We start from the raw sequence: 25858 nt of genomic DNA on the forward strand, positions 1-25858 counted from the left end.
CCGACTGCCGACACAGAGGTAGCCACAGCCGTGAACTACCGCACTGTACACTGGTTGATAAAGAGATAGTAGTATACTCGTAACAACTAGTATGACACTATGACGGTATAAAGAATGAAAAAAAAACCACGGTTAGGTGGTATATATTATAATACAATTATGGATGGACGGACTGCCTGCCGACACAGAGGTAGCCACAGCCGTGAACTACCGCACTGTACACTGGTTGATAAAGAGATAGTAGTATACTCGTAACAACTAGTATGACACTATGACGGTATAAAGAATGAAAAAAAAACCACGGTTAGGTGGTATATATTATAATAATACAATTATGGATGGACGGACTGCCTGCCGACTGCCGACACAGAGGTAGCCACAGCCGTGAACTACCGCACTGTACACTGGTTGATAAAGAGATAGTAGTATACTCGTAACAACTAGTATGACTATGACGACGGTATAAAGAAAGAAAAAAAAATACCACGGTTAGGTGGTATATAATTATACAATTATGGATGGACGGACTGCCTGCCGAGTGCCGACTGCCGACACAGAGGTAGCCACAGCCGTGAACTACCGCACTGTACTGTGTCTGCTGCTAATATAGACTGGTTGATAAAAAGATAGTATACAACAATATACTACTATACTGGTGGTCAGGCACTGGTCACCACTAGTCACACTGGCAGTGGCACTCCTGCAGCAAAAGTGTGCACTGTTTAATTTTAAATTAATATAATATTATGTACTCCTGGCTCCTGCTATAACAACCTGCAGTGCTCCCCAGTCTCCCCCACAATTATTATAAGCTTTTATACATTGATGTGCAGCACACTGGGCTGAGCTGAGTGCACACAGACTGAGTCACACTGTGTGACTGCTGTGTATCGTTTTTTTCAGGCAGAGAACGGATATAGCAGAGAACGGATATATTAAATAAAAGTTAACTTAACAACAACTGCACTGGTCACTGTGGTAAACTCTGTCTGCACAATCTCTCTCTCTCTCTCTCTCTTCTAATCTATTCTAATGGAGAGGACGCCAGCCACGTCCTCTCCCTATCAATCTCAATGCACGTGTGAAAATGGCGGCGACGCGCGGCTCCTTATATAGAATCCGAGTCTCGCGAGAATCCGACAGCGTCATGATGACGTTCGGGCGCGCTCGGGTTAACCGAGCAAGGCGGGAAGATCCGAGTCGCTCGGACCCGTGAAAAAAAAAGTGAAGTTCGTGCGGGTTCGGATTCAAAGAAACCGAACCCGCTCATCTCTACAAAATTCACATTGTAGCACACTGAATGAGCCAAAATTCACATTGTAGCACACTGAATGAGCCGAAATTCACATTGTAGCACACTGAATGAGCCCAAATTCACACTGTAGCACACTGAATGAGCCGACATTCACATTATAGCACACTGAATGAGCCGAAATTCACATTGTAACACACTGAATGAGCCGACATTCACACTGTAGCACACTGAATGAGCCCAAATTCACACTGTAGCACACTGAATGAGCCGACATTCACATTATAGCACACTGAATGAGCCGAAATTCACATTGTAACACACTGAATGAGCCGACATTCACACTGTAGCACACTGAATGAGCCGAAAGTCACATTGTAGCACACTGAATGAGCCGAAAGTCACATTGTAGCACACTGAATGAGCCGACATTCACACTGTAGCACACTGAATGAGCCGAAATTCACATTGTAGCACACTGAATGAGCCGACATTCACATTGTAGCACACTGAATGAGCCGAAATTCACATTGTAGCACACTGAATGAGCCGAAATTCACATTGTAGCACACTGAATGAGCCGAAAGTCACATTGTAGCACACTGAATGAGCCGAAAGTCACATTGTAGCACACTGAATGAGCCGAAATTCACATTGTAGCACACTGAATGAGCCAAAATTCACATTGTAGCACACTGAATGAGCCGAAATTCACATTGTAGCACACTGAATGAGCCCAAATTCACACTGTAGCACACTGAATGAGCCGACATTCACATTATAGCACACTGAATGAGCCGAAATTCACATTGTAGCACACTGAATGAGCCGAAAGTCACATTGTAGCACACTGAATGAGCCGAAAGTCACATTGTAGCACACTGAATGAGCCGAAATTCACATTGTAGCACACTGAATGTGCCAAAATTCACATTGTAGCACACTGAATGAGCCAAAATTCACATTGTAGCACATTGAATGAGCTGAAATTGTGATAGCAGGGAGAGCCAGAGTGACGACAGGGAGAGAGAGTGACGACAGTGACAGCAGGTAGAGAGAGTGACAGCAGGGAGAGAGAGTGACGATAGTGACAGCAGGGAGAGAGAGTGACGACAGTGACAGCAGGGAGAGAGAGTGACAGCAGGGAGAGAGAGAGTGACGATAGTGACAGCAGGGAGAGAGACGACAGTGACAGCAGGGAGAGAGAGAGAGTGACAATAGTGACAGCAGGGAGAGAGATTGACGACAGGGAGAGAAAGTGTGACAGTAGGGACAGGGACAGAAACGACAGGGAAAGAGGGTGACAGCAGGTGAACATTACCTGACTCATTTGTTGCGGCTGGTGGCGGTGAGTGGCTGGCGGCGGTGGGCGGCTAGCGGCGGTGAACGGCTGTGCGCTCTACACAGCCGCCGGCCGTCAAGCAGGGGGTTCTGTCTGAGAGAGGGCGGAGGAGGAGAGCACCGGGCGCCGCTCAATTCACGCTGGGTCTGTGGCTTCCCGCCGCTGTCGCCGTGCACATTAGCCAGCGTTTGGGCCAGCAGTGGACATGGAACACTCTTTAGCTAGTAGGGGGAGGGGGGGTACATGGCACACACACATTAGCTAGTAGGGGGGGACATGGAACACACACATTAGCTAGTAGGGGGAGGGGGGACATGGAACACACACATTAGCTAGTAGGGGGAGGGGGGACATGGCACACACACATTAGCTAGTAGGGGGAGGGGGGGGACATGCCACACACACATTAGCTAGTAGGGGGAGGGGGGGGACATGCCACACACACATTAGCTAGTAGGGGGAGGGGGGGACATGGAACACACACATTAGCTAGTAGGGGGAGGGGAGACATGGCACACACACATTAGCTAGTAGGGGGAGGGGGGGACATGGAACACACACATTAGCTAGTAGGGGGAGGGGGGACATGGCACACACACATTAGCTAGTAGGGGGAGGGGGGACATGGCACACACACATTAGCTAGTAGGGGGAGGGGGGGGGCATGCCACACACACATTAGCTAGTAGGGGGAGGGGGGGACATGGAACACACACATTAGCTAGTAGGGGGAGAGGGGACATGGCACACACACATTAGCTAGTAGGGGGAGGGGGGGACATGGAACACACACATTAGCTAGTAGGGGGAGAGGGGACATGGCACAAACACATTAGCTAGTAGGGGGAGGGGGGGACATGGAACACACACATTAGCTTGTAGGGGGAGGGGGGGACACGGAAAACACTTTACGTAGATTACAGTAGGAAGATCTTCCGTTCCGCTCTCCCCCTCCTCCCTGTACCGCTGCTACTGCACTCACTGCCTTCAGGCTCTGCCTGTGTGTGACAGGCGCCGGACCAGCAGCGGCAGCAACAGCACGGACACTGTGAGTAAGGAGGCAGGGAGGGGGAGCTGCTCTTAATGAAGTCAGCCCCGCATGGACTCTTGAGCATCCCGGCGCCGCCGCAGCTGGAGCAGTATGAATGGTCCCGGCGCTGCTTCTCCCGGCCGCGTCTATGTGATTGGACCAGCGGATCCAGCACTGGATCCGCTGTCCAATCACAGGTGCCTCGCTAGCAGGGGCGTGCTTTCCCTGCCAGCGAGGCACTTGTATAAGTGCCGCATTCTAGACTTTTTGTAATGGGCTTTTCCAGCCCAGCGCATGGCCCCGCCCCCCCGCCTTGTCCCGTTATCACTAGCTACGGGAGGCACTAGCTGTCAGTGCCTCCCAAACGTATTAGATGGGCTAAAATGATTAAATTAATATAAAGAGGGTACAATACATATGACACAGAATATGTGTCTTATGTATCTTCTTTCTATTATTTTAATCATAATGACAGGGGAGGCACTGCCTCCCCTGCCTCCCCTGACTGCACGTCCCTGATCTATATTCCCTATCACATATACACACATAGACACTAGGGTAATTTTTTTTGTCAGGAGCCAATTAACCTACCAGTATATTATTGAATTGTGTGAGGAAACTGGAATACCTGGAGAAACCCATGCAAGCACAGGAAGAATATATAAACACCACACAGTAAGGGCTGTGGTGGGAATAGAATGACCTCATTGCTGTGAGGCAGCAATACTAACCATGACACCAACTGTGCTTCAAGATAAGCTCTGCAAACAGGTGTATGTTGAACTCTGCATCAGACCCCCAGTGAGAAATAGTTCAGTAATACCTACACTGCTCCTCACAATAACTTTACTTTTTGATCATGGCATGTCCGCATTACATTGAACAGATTTGTGTTGCTGATTTTCTGAGCATCAGCTAATTGAAAGCTGTTTCATGTTTATTTTAAAGCCATTTTCAGTTAGTTCTGCTCTCCAACAATGAAGGAGACTCAAGGGGCTCTTAAAAATTGAGGTTGAATAGTAAATATCATTTCTTAAGTACTCACTGCATTACATGAATGTGTTGCTTGTGAATGAGGGGCAGCTGCTTGCATAAAGCTAACAATCTGCTACATTCAACAGCTTTAATAGAAATGTAGGGACCAGTGGGATTCTGGAAATGGGAAAATATTTATTGCAAAGAAACACATTGTTATGTGCAGTATTCCTCATTATTGTAATTGTATAAACCTAGAAACTATATGGCATGTACATTGCTTAATGTTTCACACCAGCTGCTCCAAGTATAATCGCTTTGGAAATACTCGCAATTCACAAATCTGCATCTGCAGACAGGAGGGGGCTTCTGAGTACCCAGGACGGCCTCCCTCCCACACTGAGGGCCTGATTTTTCTGAATTCTCTGACTCTCTCCCTATTGCAGTCTGATATTCTAGCATACCTCCCAACTTTGGGAGGAGGGACACAGATAGGGGGCATGGGCTCGCAGAAGTGCCGCAATCGCGGGTCATGCCTCTGTTTTCGTGGCTGTGAGAAGCTGGCATGCCCCCTGTCCCTCTCTCCCAGTGAACAGATGCTGAGCGTCTATTAACTGCTGCTCTGCTTATAAAAGCAGCGAGTGAGAGAGGGTCTCCCAACTGCCCCCCACCCCCACCCCACAGTGGGACACTTCGACCCATGGGTGGGACGGTGGGACAGCGGGACAGTCCCAGAAAAATGGGACTGTCTCGCCAAAATCAGGACAGTTGGGAGGTATGGTTCTAGTGATGCATTGGGGGGGGGAGTGGGGGGGGGGGCTACAGAAAAGCCTCTTCAGTTACATCCCCTGTATTTAAAACACACATCCAGGCACCGATGACGCAATTCTAGGTGAATCACGTCATTGTAGCCACGCCCCCTGCTGTTTAATGCCAGTTATTTCAGCATTGTAAAGAAGGTGGCGTGACTACAATGATGCGATTGGTCCTGCCACACCGCCTCCACCCCACTGCCTTTGATGCACCGCTCTGCCCCCCCCCCCCTTCCCCCGCAGTTTGAGTTGACCTGGCTACTCTCCCGGAGAGAGCAGCTCATAAGTCGGCAAGTATGGTAGGCCTTCAGTCATACATCCAGGGCTGTCCTAGCAGCATCGTAGGCCCTGGGTAAAGCAATACACATCCTTTCAAGAGAACAATTAAAAAAACAAAAAAACATAAATTGCCCCTCCTGTTGTCCAGTGCCTTCTCTCTACATGCGTTCATACAGTGAATGGCTGTCAGCACTTTAATTGGTGGATAGCTCCATCCATCCACCAATCAGCATGCTAATAGCCATTTACTGTCTGCCTGCAGGCTGAAAGGCAGGTAAAGAATGCTGCCTAGCCGCTCTGATTGTGTGACCACCACCCAGCCCTGCTCGATTGCCTCTAGAATTGCGGGCCCCTGGGCAGCTGCCCAGCGTGCCTATATGCTAAGATGGCCCTGCATACACCTAACTCATGGAGATGTTTGCTCCTTTATAAGAAGCTTGATAATTTTAAGTATATGAAGCAACTTGTAATGGTCAGTTTTAAACCATGCAGATCTATATAGTGTGTGGCTGCACAATACTTTTAGATAAATCTCCTTAGCTGCAATGGTTTTAAACTGACTAATACAACTAGTTTCATATAGCTAGAATTACTTCATATGCAGGAGCAAATAGTACCATGTGCTAGGTGTCTGATTGTGTTGTATGAGGTTTTAAGTTTAAATATCTATCATGACAATGCTGAAAAATGTATGACTGAATGATAATGTTCACACAAATTACAAAATACTGATCACTCACAAGCTAAGAGAATGAGGGCAGGATGTACTAAGCATTGCATCTGCTGTGTGGTACACTTACCCTGTACATACTAATGTACTTACAAATGCAATTAGTATCGCAAAGGACAGCTCTCCCAATAAGAGCTGTCCTTTACGCTGTGTGGACTTCCAAGCTTAAGTCCCGGGAGTTCCGCTGCATATGCATTATTTTTATGTAACACTTTTTTTTATGCCACTAATTCAGTCATCTTTTATTTCAGGTTCTTCGCTTGTGATCTGCATTGTGTCTGTAACATCTGCCCTTGACAGCTATGGAGCTGGGGAAAAGTGAGTAAGCATATAGATAGCATTGTGCATGTTTAACTGTCCATTTATCCATATGAACACAATCAAAAGAACATGTATATACAGTACAGTATGTGCAGCCAGAAACAAAAGGTTTTTGGCTCTCCAGAAGAATACAAATATCCATTGGTGCTCAGGAACCCTAGAAAGAGAATATGCAAAGTTCAATAAGGTATTTTAATAATCAGTGTTTTGGAAATGGGCCTACAACATTCTATAAACTTACACTGTTTTGCACTTTTATAGCTCCCCATGTTTCTTACAAAGTCAAAGTTGAACCATAAGTAGATGCTGATGTGCCACCATGATTTTCACTTTGGCTCAAAAAGCTCAAGAACTCTAATTTAAAAATGAAATACTAAAGCAGATACACACGTCAGGGACCTCTGCACTATAGTGCCGGCTCTTTAGCCTTTAAGCTATTGAAAAAAGTGCTTTTAATGTCCTGTTTTATCTACAGTATCCTGTATCTGTTTTATCTATCCTGTGTCTGTCTTGTCCATTGCGATTGCTGGAACATTACTGTGTTTTACTGATAATGTTGCTATCAGGGCTGGTTCTAGGCCAAATAGAGTCCAGGGTGAAAAGCCCCTTTGGTGCTCCTCTTAAAGAAAAAAAACCTATACTATTTATTTGTGTGTAGTAAAGAAAAATATGCCTTACCTATATGGTGGTTTCTTTGCAACTGGGAACCTTTGAAGAAATTGATCCTCCTTATGCAGAGCAGACAGTGTCTTTAGTCGGTATTGACTATTTATGTAGGAGATCACCTGGTCTGGAAGTTGCCTGTTTGTGTAGGAATATAATAAATGTCATCATCATAAAACATAGGTTCAACGAGACTCATGCCCTCTGTGTCACCACTAGCTCTATACAAAAATGTAAAAGGGGGATAGGGTTGTGTTTGTGGTATTTGACCCTACACTGTATGACTGCCCTCTCCAAACACATAACCCTGTCTGTCTGACTATTCTCTTGTCTGCCTTTGCTGTTCTAGCTCCTCTGCGTGATCTCCTAACCTACAGGTCCTGTTCATTTTAGGTTTGTCTAGGGTTGGTTTTCCACTTCTGTATGTGATCAGCTCTTCCCTGCATGTTATGTAATAACAAATGTCATTGCAATGTTAGATATTAAGTATCACATCACTTTTGAATTAGAAAAGAAAATAGTGACGACTACTCTGATATACAGTAGTATAATCTGTAGCATCTTTTCTAAAGAGTCAATACAGGTTGAGTATCCCTTATCCACAATGCTTGGGACCAGAGGTATTTTGGATATTGGATTTTTCCGTATTTTGGAATAATTGCATACCATAATGAGATATCATGGTGATGGGACCTAAATCTAAGCACAGAATACATTTATGTTACATATACACCTTATACACACAGCCTGAAGGTCATTTTAGCCAATATTTTTTGTAACTTTGTGCATTAAACAAAGTGTGTCTACATTCACACAAATCATTTATGTTTCATATACACCTTATACACACAGCCTGAAGGTCATTTAATACAATATCTTTAATAACTTTGTGTATTAAACAAAGTTGTGTACATTGAGCCATCAAAAAACAAAGTTTTCACTATCTCACTCTCAGTCAAAAAAGTCCGTATTTTGGAATATTCCGTATTTCGGAATATTTGGATATGGGATACTCAACCTGTAATAATTTACTTAATCAGTTTTAAGGGACATCATTGTGAAATAGTGAATAGCATGATAATGTATTATTCAACCTACAGTATGCCATTGTAAAGCTTAATTCCTTACATGTGACTTGTATTGCTACATACAGTAAGTATGAGTGATGTACAAGCATTAAATATATCTTCTTCCTTATACTAGGTATCCTAAATATATTAAGGTATTGTATTATTTCCTTCAAGGCAACGTAGAGGATGCCAAAGAAGGATTAGTTTAATTTCCTCTAATCACTAGCAGGGAAGGCTTCACAGCCCATGAGTCACTGTTGATACAAATGAATATTCACTGGAATACAGATATAAAATAATGCCATCTTGAAACTGAGTTTTAGAAAACAAGAGTGGGCGTTTTGTCTAATGATTTATGTACAGCCATTATGCACACTTTCCACAAGCTGGCTCCAGTACTCTTAGTTTTGCAGTTACAGTATAAGTATAGTAATTCATCAGTACTGGTGGCTTTTGTTTCCTTTGAACCAATATAAAGTATATTTGTAAAACACATTTTGAATAACTGTCTTTAAGAAGACAAGCTCTATGTGTTAATTATCAGGCAATGGCAATAGGATGCCAAGGTATGATCGTAAGCAATGTACACCAGATTTGGAAATATTTATTTTAGCTGGTAGTACTGTAATTAGCTAATAGTATTTAATGTCTTTATCGTATGTCTGAGAAAATTAAAAGAATAATGTGACGTGAGGGTACAAATTATCCGACTGCTTCCGTTTCCCCTTGCTTTGCTGTCACTCTCTACTGCTGTAAAAGTGCTGTGCTTATTATTAGTTATAGCACTGATCTTCCTGAGGAAGTCCGAGCTAACTTTGAAGTTGGGGTTTAAACACTAAGTGCTGCCCTGTACCTCAACAGCACTTCAGTATACTATGTCGGCTAATATTCTTGAGGAACAGACCCTCTCTTCACTTATCTGTCTCTATATAGTAAACTTTATTTTTCAAACTTTCTGTGGAAATGGCTGTTGAATAGGATCCTTCATTATTAGAGTTATTCCAACTCACCACAATACAGTAACTGTCAAAAATCTAATATCACTTTCATTTGGGTAGATAAATGGCTAAAGACTGAATTCCTAATGGAACCTAATATATTTATAAAAATCTGACAGCTGGTCTGTTCATCAATGTATGAGACTTCTCAATTATTTAAGCAGTTAGTGAATGCAGAACAATATCTGAAGTTTTTCACAGAAAACGTCATCAGCAGAGATTTCTTGTGATTTTAATGCAGTGCCAAACCCTATACTAGATAGGTCTACCCCAAGTGCCACTAGTTTGGGCAACGCTAACCTCCATAAATCTAAAGCCCTTCTTAAACTCATGAAATCCCAGCTGTATAATTCCTGGCGAGATAGGGAACCTCTCGCTCAAGAATATGTGTACTTCTCTCCAGTATACAACTCCTAGTCCCGTGTAGATCTGATCCTGCTTAGTTACAACCTGACCCTCTGTCTGACAAATGTCCATGTGCACCACTTAATTTGGTCCAACTATGCCCCAATATTGGGTGACTTTTCTGACATCACTGACCACCCCCTGCCCGATGACATGCAGAGTAAATGGTACCCTTTTCCACAACCGAGACATTAGCCCTCTGCTTACAGACTATTTTACATTAAACAACCTCTTTAAAATATCGCTCTCTACTCTTTGGATTACTCACATGGTAGTCCTGAGGGGACTCTTGAATAGCATGGCGTCTAAGAATACAAAAGAATAAAAAAAGACAGACACACAGTGTATTCAGTAGCTTGAATCTCAGCATAACTGTCACCTGATTACTCAGTCTTAGTTGCTCTTATTACTGTTCATCATTCGCTTGTTCTCCTTTTCTATCAACACATTGCTAAATGCCTCAAGTGGTGTCACATTTTATGAAACAACATAAGCTCTCACAAGCAGGGCACTCAACCCTCATGTGCTTATCCTGCTCTTACTTAAATCATCTTCGACACCACCAAATCCTGTGGATTTTTTTGCCACCCTGATACTTATGTCAGTGTTGTCTGCTGCTGTGGCTATGTTTATTTACCCTGTACTTGTCCTATATTGTCTTCAACTGTAAATCACTATTTTCCTGTTTTGATTATTTTGTTTATGTACTCTGTATGCTGTAATTGGGCGCTGCGGATCCCTATAATAATAATAATAGTAATAATAATAATAATAATAATAATAATAATAATAATAATAATAATAAAAAAAGGGGATTTTGGTCTCCAGACTCAGATCAGCAAGAACTCAGTAAAATATCTTTATGGTTAAAAACTCCAAAAAAATCATCTATTCGCACAATGGGGGTAATTCCAAGTTGATCGCAGCAGGATTTTTGTTAGCAATTGGGCAAAACCATGTGCACTGCAGGGGAGGCAGATATAACATGTGCAGAGAGAGTTAGATTTGGGTGGGGTGTGTTCAATCTGCAATCTAATTTGCAGTGTAAAAATAAAGCAGCCAGTATTTACTAGTGATGAGCACCGGAAATTTTTCGGGTTTTGGGTTTTGGTTTTGGGTTCGGTTCCGCGGCCGTGTTTTGGGTTCGAACGCGTTTTGGCAAATCCTCACCGAATTTTTTTTGTCGGATTCGGGTGTGTTTTGGATTCGGGTGTTTTTTTCAAAAAACCCCTAAAAAACAGCTTAAATCATAGAATTTGGGGGTCATTTTGATCCCAAAGTATTATTAACCTCAATAACCATAATTTCCACTCATTTTCAGTCTATTCTGAACACCTCACAATATTATTTTTAGTCCTAAAATTTGCACCGAGGTCGCTGGATGACTAAGCTCAGCGACCCAAGTGGCCGGCACAAACACCTGGCCCATCTAGGAGTGGCACTGCAGTGTCACGCAGGATGGCCCTTCAAAAAACTACTCCCCAAACAGCACATGACGCAAAGAAGAAAAAAAAGAGGCGCAATGAGGTAGCTGTGTGAGTAAGCTAAGCGACCCTAGTGGCCGACACAAACACCTGGCCCATCTAGGAGTGGCACTGCAGTGTCACGCAGGATGGCCCTTCAAAAAACTACTCCCCAAACAGCACATGACGCAAAGAAGAAAAAAAAGATGCGCAATGAGGTAGCTGTGTGACTAAGATAAGCGACCCTAGTGGCCGACACAAACACCTGGCCCATCTAGGAGTGGCACTGCAGTGTCACGCAGGATGGCCCTTCCAAAAAACACCCCCCAAACAGCACATGTCGGAAAGAAAAAAAGAGGCGCAATGAGGTAGCTGTGTGACTAAGATAAGCGACCCAAGTGGCCGACACAAACACCTGGCCCATCTAGGAGTTGCACTGCAGTGTCACGCAGGATGGCCCTTCAAAAAACTACTCCCCAAACAGCACATGACGCAAAGAAGAAAAAAAAGATGCGCAATGAGGTAGCTGTGTGACTAAGATAAGCGACCCTAGTGACCGACACAAACACCTGGCCCATCTAGGAGTGGCACTGCAGTGTCACGCAGGATGGCCCTTCCAAAAAACACCCCCCAAACAGCACATGACGCAAAGAAAAAAAGAGGCGCAATGAGGTAGCTGTGTGACTAAGATAAGCGACCCAAGTGGCCGACACAAACACCTGGCCCATCTAGGAGTGGCACTGCAGTGTCACGCAGGATGGCCCTTCCAAAAAACACCCCCCAAACAGCACATGACGCAAAGAAAAAAAGAGGCGCAATGAGGTAGCTGTGTGACTAAGATAAGTGACCCAAGTGGCCGACACAAACACCTGGCCCATCTAGGAGTGGCACTGCAGTGTCACGCAGGATGGCCCTTCCAAAAACTACTCCCCAAACAGCACATGACGCAAAGAAAAATGAAAGAAAAAAGAGGTGCAAGATGGAATTGTCCTTGGGCCCTCCCACCCACCCTTATGTTGTATAAACAGGACATGCACACTTTAACCAACCCATCATTTCAGTGACAGGGTCTGCCACACGACTGTGACTGAAATGACGGGTTGGTTTGGATCCCCACCAAAAAAGAAGCAATTAATCTCTCCTTGCACAAACTGGCTCTACAGAGGCAAGATGTCCACCTCATCATCATCCTCCGATATATCACCGTGTACATCCCCCTCCTCACAGATTATCAATTCGTCCCCACTGGAATCCACCATCTCAGCTCCCTGTGTACTTTGTGGAGGCAATTGCTGCTGGTGAATGTCTCCACGGAGGAATTGATTATAATTCATTTTAATGAACATCATCTTCTCCACATTTTCTGGATGTAACCTCGTACGCCGATTGCTGACAAGGTGAGCGGCGGCACTAAACACTCTTTCGGAGTATACACTTGTGGGAGGGCAACTTAGGTAGAATAAAGCCAGTTTGTGCAAGGGCCTCCAAATTGCCTCTTTTTCCTGCCAGTATAAGTACGGACTGTCTGACGTGCCTACTTGGATGCGGTCACTCATATAATCCTCCACCATTCTTTCAATGGGGAGAGAATCATATGCAGTGACAGTAGACGACATGTCCATAATCGTTGTCAGGTCCTTCAGTCCGGACCAGATGTCAGCATCAGCAGTCGCTCCAGACTGCCCTGCATCACCGCCAGCGGGTGGGCTCGGAATTCTGAGCCTTTTCCTCGCACCCCCAGTTGCGGGAGAATGTGAAGGAGGAGATGTTGACAGGTTGCGTTCCGCTTGACTTGACAATTTTGTCACCAGCAGTTCTTTGAACCCCAGCAGACTTGTGTCTGCCGGAAAGAGAGATCCAAGGTAGGTTTTAAATCTAGGATCGAGCACGGTGGCACAAAATGTAGTGCTCTGATTTCAACAGATTGACCACCCGTGAATCCTTGTTAAGCGAATTAAGGGCTCCATCCACAAGTCCCACATGCCTAGAGGAATCGCTCTGTGTTAGCTCCTCCTTCAATGTCTCCAGCTTCTTCTGCAAAAGCCTGATGAGGGGAATGACCAGGCTGGCAGTGTCTGAACTGACTTCACGTGTGGCAAGTTCAAAAGGTTGCAGAACCTTGCACAACGTTGAAGTCATTCTCCACTGCGCTTGAGACAGGTGCATTCCACCTCCTATATCGTGCTCAGTTGTATAGGCTTGAATGGCCTTTTGCTGCTCCTCCAACCTCTGAAGCATATAGAGGGTTGAATTCCACCTCGTTACCACTTCTTGCTTCAGATGATGGCAGGGCAGGTTCAGGCGTTTTTGGTGGTGCTCCAGTCTTCTGTATGTGGTGCCTGTACGCTGAAAGTGTCCCGCAATTCTTCTGGCCACCGACAGCATCTCTTGCACGCCCCTCTCATTTTTTAAATAATTCTGCACCACCAAATTCAAGGTATGTGCAAAACATGGGACGTGCTGGAATTTGCCCAGATTTAATGCACACACAATATTGCTGGCGTTGTCCGATGCCACAAATCCATAGGAGAGTCCAATTGGGGTAAGCCATTCCGCGATGATCTTCCTCAGTTGCCGTAAGAGGTTTTCAGCTGTGTGCGTATTCTGGAAAGCGGTGATACAAAGCGTAGCCTGCCTAGGAAAGAGTTGGCGTTTGCGAGATGCTGCTACTGGTGCCGCCGCTGCTGTTCTTGCGGCGGGAGTCCATACATCTACCCAGTGGGCTGTCACAGTCATATAGTCCTGAGCCTGCCCTGCTCCACTTGTCCACATGTCCGTGGTTAAGTGGACATTGGGTACAACTGCATTTTTTAGGACACTGGTGAGTCTTTTTCTGAGGTCTGTGTACATTTTCGGTATCGCCTGCCTAGAGAAATGGAACCTAGATGGTATTTGGTACCGGGGACACAGTACCTCCAACAAGTCTCTAGTTGGCTCTGCAGTAATGATGGATACCGGAACCACGTTTCTCACCGCCCAGGATGCCAAGGCCTCAGTTATCCGCTTTGCAGCAGGATGACTGCTGTGATATTTCATCTTCCTCGCAAAGGACTGTTGGACAGTCAATTGCTTGGTGGAAGTAGTAAAAGTGGTCTTACGACTTCCCCTCTGGGATGACCATCGACTCCCAGCAGCAACAACAGCAGCGCCAGCAGCAGTAGGCGTTACATGCAAGGATGCATCGGGGGAATCCCAGGCAGGAGAGGACTCGTCAGAATTGCCAGTGACATGGCATGCAGGACTATTGGCATTCCTGGGGAAGGAGGAAATTGACACTGAGGGAGTTGGTGGGGTGGTTTGCGTGAGCTTGGTTACAAGAGGAAGGGATTTACTGGTCAGTGGACTGCTTCCGCTGTCGCCCAAAGTTTTTGAACTTGTCACTGACTTATGATGAATGCGCTGCAGGTGACGTATAAGGGAGGATGTTCCGAGGTGGTTAACGTCCTTACCCCTACTTATTACAGCTTGACAAAGGCAACACACAGCTTGACAAATGTTGTCCGCATTTCTGTTGAAATACTTCCACACCGAAGAGCTGATTTTTTTGGTATTTTCACCAGGCATGTCAATGGCCCTATTCCTCCCACGGACAACAGGTGTCTCCCCGGGTGCCTGACTTAAACAAACCACCTCACCATCAGAATCCTCCTTGTCAATTTCCTCCCCAGCGCCAGCAACACCCATATCCTCCTCATCCTGGTGTACTTCAACACTGACATCTTCAATCTGACTATCAGGAACTGGACTGCGGGTGCTCCTTCCAGCACTTGCAGGGGGCGTGCAAATGGTGGAAGGCGCATGCTCTTCACGTCCAGTGTTGGGAAGGTCAGGCATCGCAAACAACAAAATTGGACTCACCTTGTGGATTTGTGATTTAGAAGAACGCACAGTTCTTTGCTGTGCTTTTGCCAGCTTGAGTCTTTTCATTTTTCTAGCGAGAGGCTGAGTGCTTCCATCCTCATGTGAAGCTGAACCACTAGCCATGAACATAGGCCAGGGCCTCAGCCGTTCCTTGCCACTCCGTGTGGTAAATGGCATATTGGCAAGTTTACGCTTCTACTCCGACAATTTTATTTTAGATTTTTGAGTCCTTTTTTTACTGATATTAGGTGTTTTGGATTTTACATGCTCTGTATTATGACATTGGGCATCGGCCTTGGCAGACGACGTTGATGGCATTTCATCGTCTCGGCCATGACTAGTGGCAGCAGCTTCAGCACGAGGTGGAAGTCGATCTTGATCTTTCCCTATTTTTGGAACCTCAACATTTTTGTTCTCCATATTTTAATAGGCACAACTAAAAGGCACCTCAGGTAAACAATGGAGATGGATGGATACTAGTATACTTATGGATGGACGAGCGACTGCCGACACAGAGGTAGCTACAGCCGTGGACTACCGTACTGCGTCTGCTGCTAATATAGACTGGATGATAATGATCTAAAAAATATATATATATCACTACTGCAGCTGGACAGGTATATATTATATAATGACGGACCTGCTGGACACTGTCAGCACTGCAGACTCCTAAAGTAAGCTACTAGTATCAAGAAGATAGAAAAAAAAAACACACAACAGGTAGGTGGTATACAATTATGGATGGACGAGCGACTGCCGACACAGAGGTAGCTACAGCCGTGGACTACTGTACTGCGTCTGCTGCTAATATAGATTGGATGATAATGATATAAAAAATATATATATATCACTACTGCAGCCGGACAGGTATATATTATATAATGACGGACCTGCTGGACACTGTCAGCACTGCAGACTCCTAAAGTAAGCTACTAGTATCAAGAAGATAGAAAAAAAAAAAAACACAACAGGTAGGTGGTATACAATTATGGATGGACGAGCGACTGCCGACACAGAGGTAGCTACAGCCGTGGACTACCGTACTGCGTCTGCTGCTAATATAGACTGGATGATAATGATATAAAAAATATATATATATATCACTACTGCAGCCGGACAGGTATATATTATATAATGAAGGACCTGCTGGACACTGTCAGCACTGCAGACTCCTAAAGTAAGCTACTAGTATCAAGAAGATAGAAAATAAAAAACACAACAGGTAGGTGGTATACAATTATGGATGGACGAGCGACTGCCGACACAGAGGTAGCTACAGCCGTGGACTACCGTACTGCGTCTGCTGCTAATATAGACTGGATGATAATTATATAAAATATATATATATATATATATCACTACTGCAGGACAGTTATATATTATATAATGATGGACCTGCTGGACACTGTCAGCAGAATGCGTTTATAGAATAAAAACACCACACGACGAGTGTTTAACTTTTTCAGGCAGACAATCACAATATACTGGTGGTCAGTGGTCACTGGTCAGTCACACTGGCAGTGGCACTCTGGCAGCAAAAGTGTGCACTGTTAATGTACTCCTGCTATAACTGCTCCCCAGTCTCCCCCACAATTAAGCTGTGTGAGCAGTGAGCACTCAGCACAGTCAGATATACATAGATGATGCAGCACACTGAGGCTGAGCACAGATATGGTATACTGTGTCACTGTGTATCGTTTTTTTTCAGGCAGAGAACGGATTATATTAAATAATAATAAAACTGCACTGGTGGTCACTGGTCAGTCACTAGTAAACTCTGCACTCTCTGAGTACTCCTAAGCTCCAGTAAATCAAGTGTCTCACTCTCACTCTCTATCTATTTCTATTCTAAACGGAGAGGACGCCAGCCACGTCCTCTCCCTATCAATCTCAATGCACGTGTGAAAATGGCGGCGACGCGCGGCTCCTTATATAGAATCCGAGTCTCGCGATAGAATCCGAGCCTCGCGAGAATCCGACAGCGGGATGATGACGTTCGGGCGCGCTCGGGTTAGCCGAGCAAGGCGGGAAGATCCGAGTCTGCCTCGGACCCGTGTAAAAAGCGTGAAGTTCGGGGGGTTCTGTTTCCGAGAAACCGAACCCGCTCATCACTAGTATTTACCCTGCACAGAAATAAAATAACCCACCCAAATCTAACTCTTTCTGCACATGTTATATCTGCCTCCCCTGCAGTGAACATGGTTTTGCCCAATTGCTATAAAAAATCCTGCTGCGATCAACTTGGAATTACCACCTAAATTCCAAAATTATTACAGCAACCTTAACAATTTACATGCCACCTTAATTTCCTCCATTATTCCACATATTTATGCGTGATTCGTGACTTTCTGACTGCAGCCGTCTACACCAATTGTCATATGATGCAATTGGCTACTTGGGCAGTGAGATCTTAGTTGATAAAAATAGACCTCCATTAAAATTACAAAATCTGGAAAATCCCCTAGCCAGGAAGCATACTATAAAATGTTCTCCTGCACCCTCCTTTTAGTGGTATCTTACAAGGTGGCACCTACCCCAATGAAATGCGAGAATCTAGGAATGTAGTGATACCAAAGGAGGGTAAGGACCCACACAATTGTGCTAGCTACAGGCCTATCTACTTCTTTATCTGGATGTTAACATTTACACTAAAATCCTGGTCAATAGGCTTTATCAGATCCTCCCATCTTTGGTTTCCTATAATCAAGTAGGTTTCATACTGGAACACCAGGCCTGGGTCAACACGCATAGGACCATACATTTATTTCACATCATTCCACATACCCAACTATTGTTCTCTCCCTTGACGCCACAAAGGCATTCAACAGGATCTCCTGGAACTTTCTTACATACACTGCAGTTCTTCGTAATAAAAGGAGACTTTCTGACTGGTGTTATAGGCCTTTATTCTAGACCCTCTGCTAGGGTCTCCATAAATGGTATCCGATCCAATCAGGATCGGATACCCGACAGGTTTGTCCTTTGCACCACCCTCTAAACTGGTTCCCTTTGCCAATGAAATCTTGTTGAACTCTCTCACCAATGAATCTCTCTATCTAGCCTTTACAGTCTCCTGAACCACTATAGCATATTGTCTGGATTCAAGATCAACTACTCGGCAGCCATGTTTCTTCAGATCTCTCCTTGGGATGCTGAATCCCTTTAAAGTCCACTATAGCTTCAAGTAGCAACGTAAAAAAAACTTAAATGTCTTGGGATTTTCATAACATCACAAAACTTTTTTTCTAAGCTTCAGGCAGATCTGGCTTCTTGATAGCATTTTGTGGCTGGAAAGGATTATAGCTGTGAAAATTAATATAATTTACAAAAGGCTATATCATTTTCAGACCCTCCAAATGGCAGTTCCCCCTTCTCTCCCTCCACAAAGTCCAGCAATTCCTAACCCACTTTACTTGGAATGGTATGCTCCCTGGTTATCCTCTAATAATCTTAAAAAAACTATTTCTCGTGGTGGAAGGGAACTAATTGCTCTATTACCTAGCTACACATTTTTCCCAAATTGCCTCCTACTATTCCTCTCCTGGCTTGACATTTAATCTAATTGTATAAATTCACCAGACCTATCCACTTTATGAGGCCAACAAAATAAACACTGACTTCCATCTTCTAGTCTACCCCTGACTCTTAAACCTCTTTCTGCAATTATGGACATTATTTTCTGTCACCTCCTTTGCCTCCCCACTTACTCCCATATGGAACAACCTCGGTTTCCCACAATAGTTACTTACTAGTTGCGTGAGGCTCTGGGTCAAAGCATCTGTTAAATTTTGCTCATGTGGGCTTTGGATTCCCATCCCAGCACTCCATCTGACGTCCTCTAACTATACTTTCAACTCCTTTGAATACTTTCAAACACATCACTTCTTAAACTCCCCACCTTAGATTGCACTTCTCTCTGAGCTCATTCCTTTTGAATACCTTTCTAAATATCATCCTATGTACAAAGGGATGATATCCCAAGTCTAAGGCATCCTCCTTGATGCTGCTCTACCTGAACAAAATCCTCATGAAGTAGTCTGGAAAATAGACCTTGGTCCACTGTCTGATGAGGAAGATTAGGTAGATATGAGATTAGCTATAGCCAAATGCCCCATCTCCACACATCTGAAAGAAATATTGTATAGATTATATACAATATGGTTTTATACCACAGTAAGGCATTTCCTCTGCCTCACCCATTTTCTGGAGAAACAGTTGACATTGGGGTACCCTAGCTCATATCTGGTGGATTTGTCCTCTACTTGCACCTTTTTGGAATCCTTTGAGACCCCAATACCAAAGGATATATGCAGCTGTATCTTATGACCTCTTCAGACTTTCAATCAAATTGCATTTTGGTTGCTGCTAAATGCCTTGTCGCAAGTAACTGGAAGAACCTTCTTCCTCCATCCTTCTCTGCCCTAAAATCCCAAATACGATATGGCATATTGTGACTGGAAGCTCACCTTATACTTACATGACAGAGGTCATATGTCTGCTCAGGTCTGGGCTCCTTGGTTTTCCTTGAGGCACCTCTGCCCTTGCTCCCCGCACCTAGCATCCCAATTCATCCATGCATGATGCAACAGTACACTACACCTCTGTTCTTCTTTTTCTTCCTTCTATTTTTGGGCGTGATGTACTAAGGGGAAAATGCAGCCAAAACTCAGTTTTTGGACTTTGGCTGCATTTTCTGTATGTACTAAGCCCTGGATGCCGGGGCTTCGGTGCGATGGGTAAGGCCAACTTTTGCTGGCGTTACCACATAGGAGCCTATGGGCTGCTTTGCGCATTCTTCCTGAGAGGGACCAGCCACCGATCCCTCCCAGCATACTCAGTAAAAACCTATGGGCTTTGTTTTGCATTCATCCTGAGAGGATCCAATCAAATCTCTACCAGAACCCCCTGCAGCAGCTGCATCCCTCTGCGCATACGCAGAGGGCCTCCTGTGGCTGAACCCGGAAGTCCCGGCATCGCAAAGGGCAACTCACATCGGAAGAGCTATCCTTTGCGATACTATTAGCATATGTTAGTACAAACTGTAGATATATGATTAGTATCAATGCAATATTTACGGAATGTACCGCGGATGGTTAGTACATCCTGTCCGTCATCACAACCCCTCTTATAACACTAGTATGTTGCATTGTCAGAGTAAATTGCTTTCCTTTTTACCCTAGTCCTGTTTCCCCTCTTACACCTCTCTCCGCTTTCCATATAGTTGCATAGATATGCATATTATCTATGTTTTATTCAATTTCTGTATTCATTCCAGCTATAAAAGGTCTCCCTTATTTGTTTTTGTTTTTCCTGATATGTTTTGTTTGATTTTTTATGTGAGAGTGGGCCGCGACATACGGTGCCTTTGCCAGCGTTTCAATGCCACTGCAATGCCAACTCACACCCTTCACTCGCAATTGGATTAACCCCCCAAAGAATTATAAAAAATAAAAGTAGATTAACAAGTAGAGATGAGCAAAATGTTTAAAGTTGTTGCATCTGGCTATTAAACATTGTGTGTTTCACAAGTCAAATTTGGCCTGTCTTTGCAGACAGGCATTTTTCCTGGACCCCTAAAGGAAGCAATTGTTAGACCGCTTCTTAAAAAACCTAATTTAGATCCCGACTGCATGACCAACTACAGACCGGTATCAAACCTTCCTTTCCTAGGAAAGGTTATTGAGAAAGTCATTGCAAATCAACTGGAAACCCGCCTGACAACCCGTGATATTTATGATCCATTTCAATCAGGATTCAGGAGAAGACATAGCACTGAAACAGCCCTGGTGTGTGTGTTAAATGATCTTCTGATGGCAAAAGACAGAGGTGACTGTTCAATATTAATCCTTCTGGATCTTTCTGCAGCATTTGATACCGTGGACCATGGGCTTCTGATTGAGCGACTGATACATTTCTGTGGTCTGGATGGCACAGTCCTAAGCTGGTTCAAATCATTTCTCACAGGCAGGTCAAAGAGAGTATCATCTGGATTATACTCATCAACATCAGTGCCATTGCCATGAGGGGTCCCACAAGGTTCTATACTATCCCCAATGCTTTTTGCAGTATACATGCTCCCATTGAGCGAAATAATCAGGCGCCATGGCCTGGTCTACCACTGCTATGCAGATGATACACAACTGTACTTGTCCTTTGCTCCGGGCACTGATAACCCAATAGCAACCCTAAATGGCTGTCTAGCTGAACTACAGGAGTGGATGAGCGCCAGTTGGCTGCGACTGAACCCGGATAAAACCGAGGTCCTTATGATACGACCGCAACATCAAAGGACAAGACTGCAGCATACCCAACCAACTGGACTTACACTCAGGGATTCAGAATTACAGACCAGTGATCGTGTGCGGAATCTTGGCTTTGTCCTGGATGGTGGCTTGACACTTAAACATCAGATATCAGCCACAATCAAATCCTCATTCTTTCACCTGAGGAACATAGCCAGAATCAAGCACTTAATTCCCTCAGATGATATGCCAAAAGTCATACATGCATTTGTATCATCTCGTTTAGACTACTGTAATGCCCTCTACCTTGGTCTACCAGCAAAAGAATTTCAGCGCTTACAGCTGGTGCAAAACACAGCTGCCAGGCTATTAACCAACCAGCCCCGTTCTAGCCACATAACACCCATCCTCTACTCCCTTCACTGGCTGCCTGTACGATGGCAAATCATCTTCAAGATTGGCTTACTGAGTTTCAAAGCATTACATGACCAAGGCCCAAGGTACCTGAAACAGCTTCTGACCCCATACTGCCCCACTCGATTACTGCAATCTGTAGATGAAGGACTTTAAGCAGTACCTAGAATCTACCGTAATTCATCTGGGGGTCGAGCTTTTAGTCATGCGGCTCCGACTCTATGGAACTCACTTCCCCGCACAGTGCGAGAGGCCCCAACTATAGAATCCTTCAAAAGTAGACTCAAGACTTTTCTGTTTACTCAAGCATTTCCATAATGTCCCTTTTAGTATCTTCATGCTTCTGTATTTTATGAAAATGTACTTCATTATTTTCTGTACTATATTATGCTATGTATCTGTTAAGCGCCTTGAGTCCTATTGGAGAAAGAGCGCTATATAAATAAAATTATTATTATTATTATTATTATTATTATTATATGCCAAGTATACCAAACAGCTGAAACAATTGGCTATCATTGTCTCAGATGTATTTACAAGCTGTAATTTTTACAAAATGTAAATATACAAATGCATTGTGGAACGGCGACTCAAAAGCAGAACTGAAACACTGTATTGATGGAACCGCACACCTCTGCAGAACAGTTTGTTCCACTTTGATACTCAGTTTGCAGTGTAGTTTTGCTCAGCCCTTCCTGCTAAAGTTCACATTGGGATACAGAGGCAGGAGTATTTGACTTTACATATGCTTAAATAACTAATATTTCAGTACAACTCAGTCAATATGATTCCATCTGTAAGTGTAAAACATGTAATACAGACACTGCTAACTGGCACCAAATAATCGTTTTTCATGCCAGAATGCCACATGTGCCTAAATCTTAAAATATGTGTTTTGGGAACATGAGATTAGATCACTCCATCACTGCACAAAGAATAAACCCCTTGCAAGTTTATAGACTCGGATTACGATGACAGGCATTCACATGGCCATTTATCAAATACCCAGGAGAGCCACATTCCCAAATACTGATACACGTATATATTTATTTTGAAAAATCCTTCAACATCAGCAACAAACCAAGACGGTTTCTTACATACTACGTTTTGCTTTCAGTGCTGTTTTCTCACTCTGTATGCTAAATCAATCCCTTCTTTATTGGAAAAAGAAATTTACCCTGCTGGCTCCACTAAGAACTTTGCAAACTGAGAACTTTGACTAGAAAAAGAAGTTTTTTCAAATGCTCTTATTGCAAAAGATATTGCCTGAGGCAGCACTCTCTGTTCTGAGCCTTGGGCATCTTCACTTGCTATGAGATATTCAGTACCTTTCTACTTGGATTGTGTCTTCAGCTTTAAAGGCTCCAACTCTTCAACCTTTTTCAGGAAATATTTTTCTGTAAAATTCAGTCATTTTCATTTCTCTAGCCCCCCCAATAGGTCTAACTACCTACCTTCCTTCTTATATATTAATCAATGGTCATCTCTTTCTTGTCCTTACTTCGTTGCAACGTCCCACCGTTATCATAAATGTACTAGATAATCACTTAGTAGTTAATGCATTTTAAGGAAAATCCTGCCTATGAAAGATTAATTTAGCAATCTGATCTTGGAAATTACAAAAATATTGGGCTAAATTCAGATCTGATCGCAGCAGCAAAATTGTTCTCTAATGGACAAATACTGCAGGTGGGGCAAATATAACATGTGCACAGAGATCTAGATTTGGGTGGGGTGTGTTTAAACTGAAATCTGAATTGCAGTGTAAAAATAAAGCAGGCAGTATTTACTCTGCATAGAAACTAAATAACCCACCCAAATCTAAATTTGCACATGTTCTGTCTGCCCCCTGCAATGCACTTGGTTTTGCCCATTAGCGGACAATTTTGCTGTTGTGATCAGGTCTGAATTATCCCCATTATGCAGAAAGAATGCTAACAGAGTGTAGATAATAAAGACCAGTAACTAACGGATTCTTGTGATAACATGAATACAGCTAGTTACCAGCCCATCAAAATGATGGCACAACATAACAGTAATGTCAGCCTGATGAACAGTAGCGGATCTTGCTACTGGCAGGAAGGATTTTTGCCCGGGGCGCCGCCTTCCGAAGGGTGCCGCCGATGTCCGGAGGGCGGCGCCGCCGCCATAGCAAGATCTGCTACTGGTGCCCCCGGTCCTAGGTAGATGCAGTGCAGTGCAGTGTGCGATGAAGTCATCGCGCACCACACGGCATTGTGGGAGCGGCACATAGACACTAGGGGTCATGATTGACCTCTAGTGTCTATGCGGTGCTATGGGAGAGACGTCATGACGTCTCTCCCATAGATCAGAGGAGCGGCGCCGGCGGCCGGAGACGGAGGGCAGCAGCGGTCGGGAATCAGTAGCAGGGATGGTGAGTATTAATTTTTTTTATTTTTTTATTTTTGTAAGCGCTACAACTCTACTGGGGGCACAAACGGGGGCACAGCTCTACTTGGGGCACAAACGGGGACACAACTCTACTGGGTGCACAAACGGGGGCACAACTCTACTGGGTGCACAAACGGGGGCACAACTCTACTGGGGGCACAAACGAGGGCACAACTCTACAGGCCCCCTGTTATGCCCCATAACTGACCACGCCCCTTTATGAAGCCATGACCCTATTTTCACCCGGGGGCGCCACAAGGGCTAGAACTGGCCCTGCTGATTAAGTCATTCAAGTGTTGCTCCATTCGGGTGCTATTCGCTGCCATGCAAAACTCTTGAATTTGCCCCAGAGAGGTGAGGTGCATCATTAGCTTTTTATTATATAGGAGTATAGAAACTTTACTGACCAATAGTAATATCAGGTAATACATGAACAAAGTAACAAAACCACAAAATAAACAAATATACATACAATAAAAAACAAGCTCATATAAAAAGGTAAATGCCATTAAACAATACTGTAATTACATTAGTCAGACCATATATTACTTCCAGATATAATTCACCCAGACTGGTAATGGTAATATTACAACATATAGAAACTGTTCAGTTGGTGCAGATTCTTGGTGAAAATATTAATTCCAGAGCGATAGTGAAAAAGCTCTCTCAAACTATGGCAGTTACTGGGGAAAGCCCAGCAGAGGCTGTATTTCTTACGCCAACTTAGGAAGTGCAAACTGCCGCAGGAACTCCTGGTGTTCTTCTACTCAGCTATTATCCAATCCGTTATCTGCACCTCGATAATAGTGTGGTTTGGCTCAGCCTCAACTCATGACAGGAACAGACTACAGCAGCAGTGGGGGCAGCGGAAAAAATCATAGAGACAAATCTCCCGGTGATTGAGGATATATATCGGGCAAGGGATACTAAGCGGGCGGAAAGGATCATCAGTGATCACTCCCACCCCGCTCACGACATGTTCAGAAAGCTGCCGTCAGGTACGGCTCGCAACTGGTGAGAACTGAAAGACACGGGAACAGTTTTTTCCCCCAAGCAACTACCCTAATAAATTTGATGGGTCCTAGCCCATTCCATTTGCAATTCAACCTGGCACATGCAGGGCCGGCGCCACCATTAGGCAGCTTTAGGCAGCTGCCTATGGGCGCCGGCCACTAGAGGGCGGCATGCTCCAGTTAAATACATTTTTTGTAAAGAATACATTTTGCTAGCCTGGGAGCGGCAGCGGCGAGGGTCCGTCCATCACTAACCTCACCACCTGCAGTCTATTGGTCTCTTCGAGTCCCGCCCCCAGTGCTGACATGCCGTGCTCTTCAATGAATTGTTCCTGTGTGGCGCCCGCCCCCTAGCCTGAGGAGGAGAGTCAGACACTTCCCGCTACTGAGAACACATTAGCATTGGGACGCGGTACATCCTCCGTGCGCACTCCATGCCAGAAGTTCCCTGTCCCTCCTCCGGCTGTTGCTGCAGTGGCTGATCTTGACGGGTGGAGCAGAGCTTCTCCTAGCCACCGAGCAGCCGTCACATCAGCCGCAGTTACTCTACCACAAGTGATCTAGAGCTAGGCACAT

At 44.5% G+C, this 25858-nt stretch overlaps 1 protein-coding gene across 3 annotated transcripts in view; it reads left to right on the plus strand.

Annotated features, from left to right (window-relative positions):
- ADGRD1 (adhesion G protein-coupled receptor D1) overlaps nucleotides 1–25858 on the plus strand; it is a 1058506-nt gene that overhangs the window by 862049 nt on the left and 170599 nt on the right. For all 3 annotated transcript variants that reach the window (XM_063964650.1, XM_063964651.1, XM_063964652.1), the window contains one exon: nucleotides 6672–6738. In XM_063964650.1, coding sequence (XP_063820720.1) covers nucleotides 6672–6738 — 67 coding nt within the window. The remainder of the gene's footprint in view (nucleotides 1–6671; nucleotides 6739–25858) is intronic.

The sequence above is a fragment of the Pseudophryne corroboree genome, chromosome 1, assembly GCF_028390025.1.
Source record: "Pseudophryne corroboree isolate aPseCor3 chromosome 1, aPseCor3.hap2, whole genome shotgun sequence".
In the NCBI taxonomy this organism is placed as follows: Eukaryota; Metazoa; Chordata; class Amphibia; order Anura; family Myobatrachidae; genus Pseudophryne; species Pseudophryne corroboree.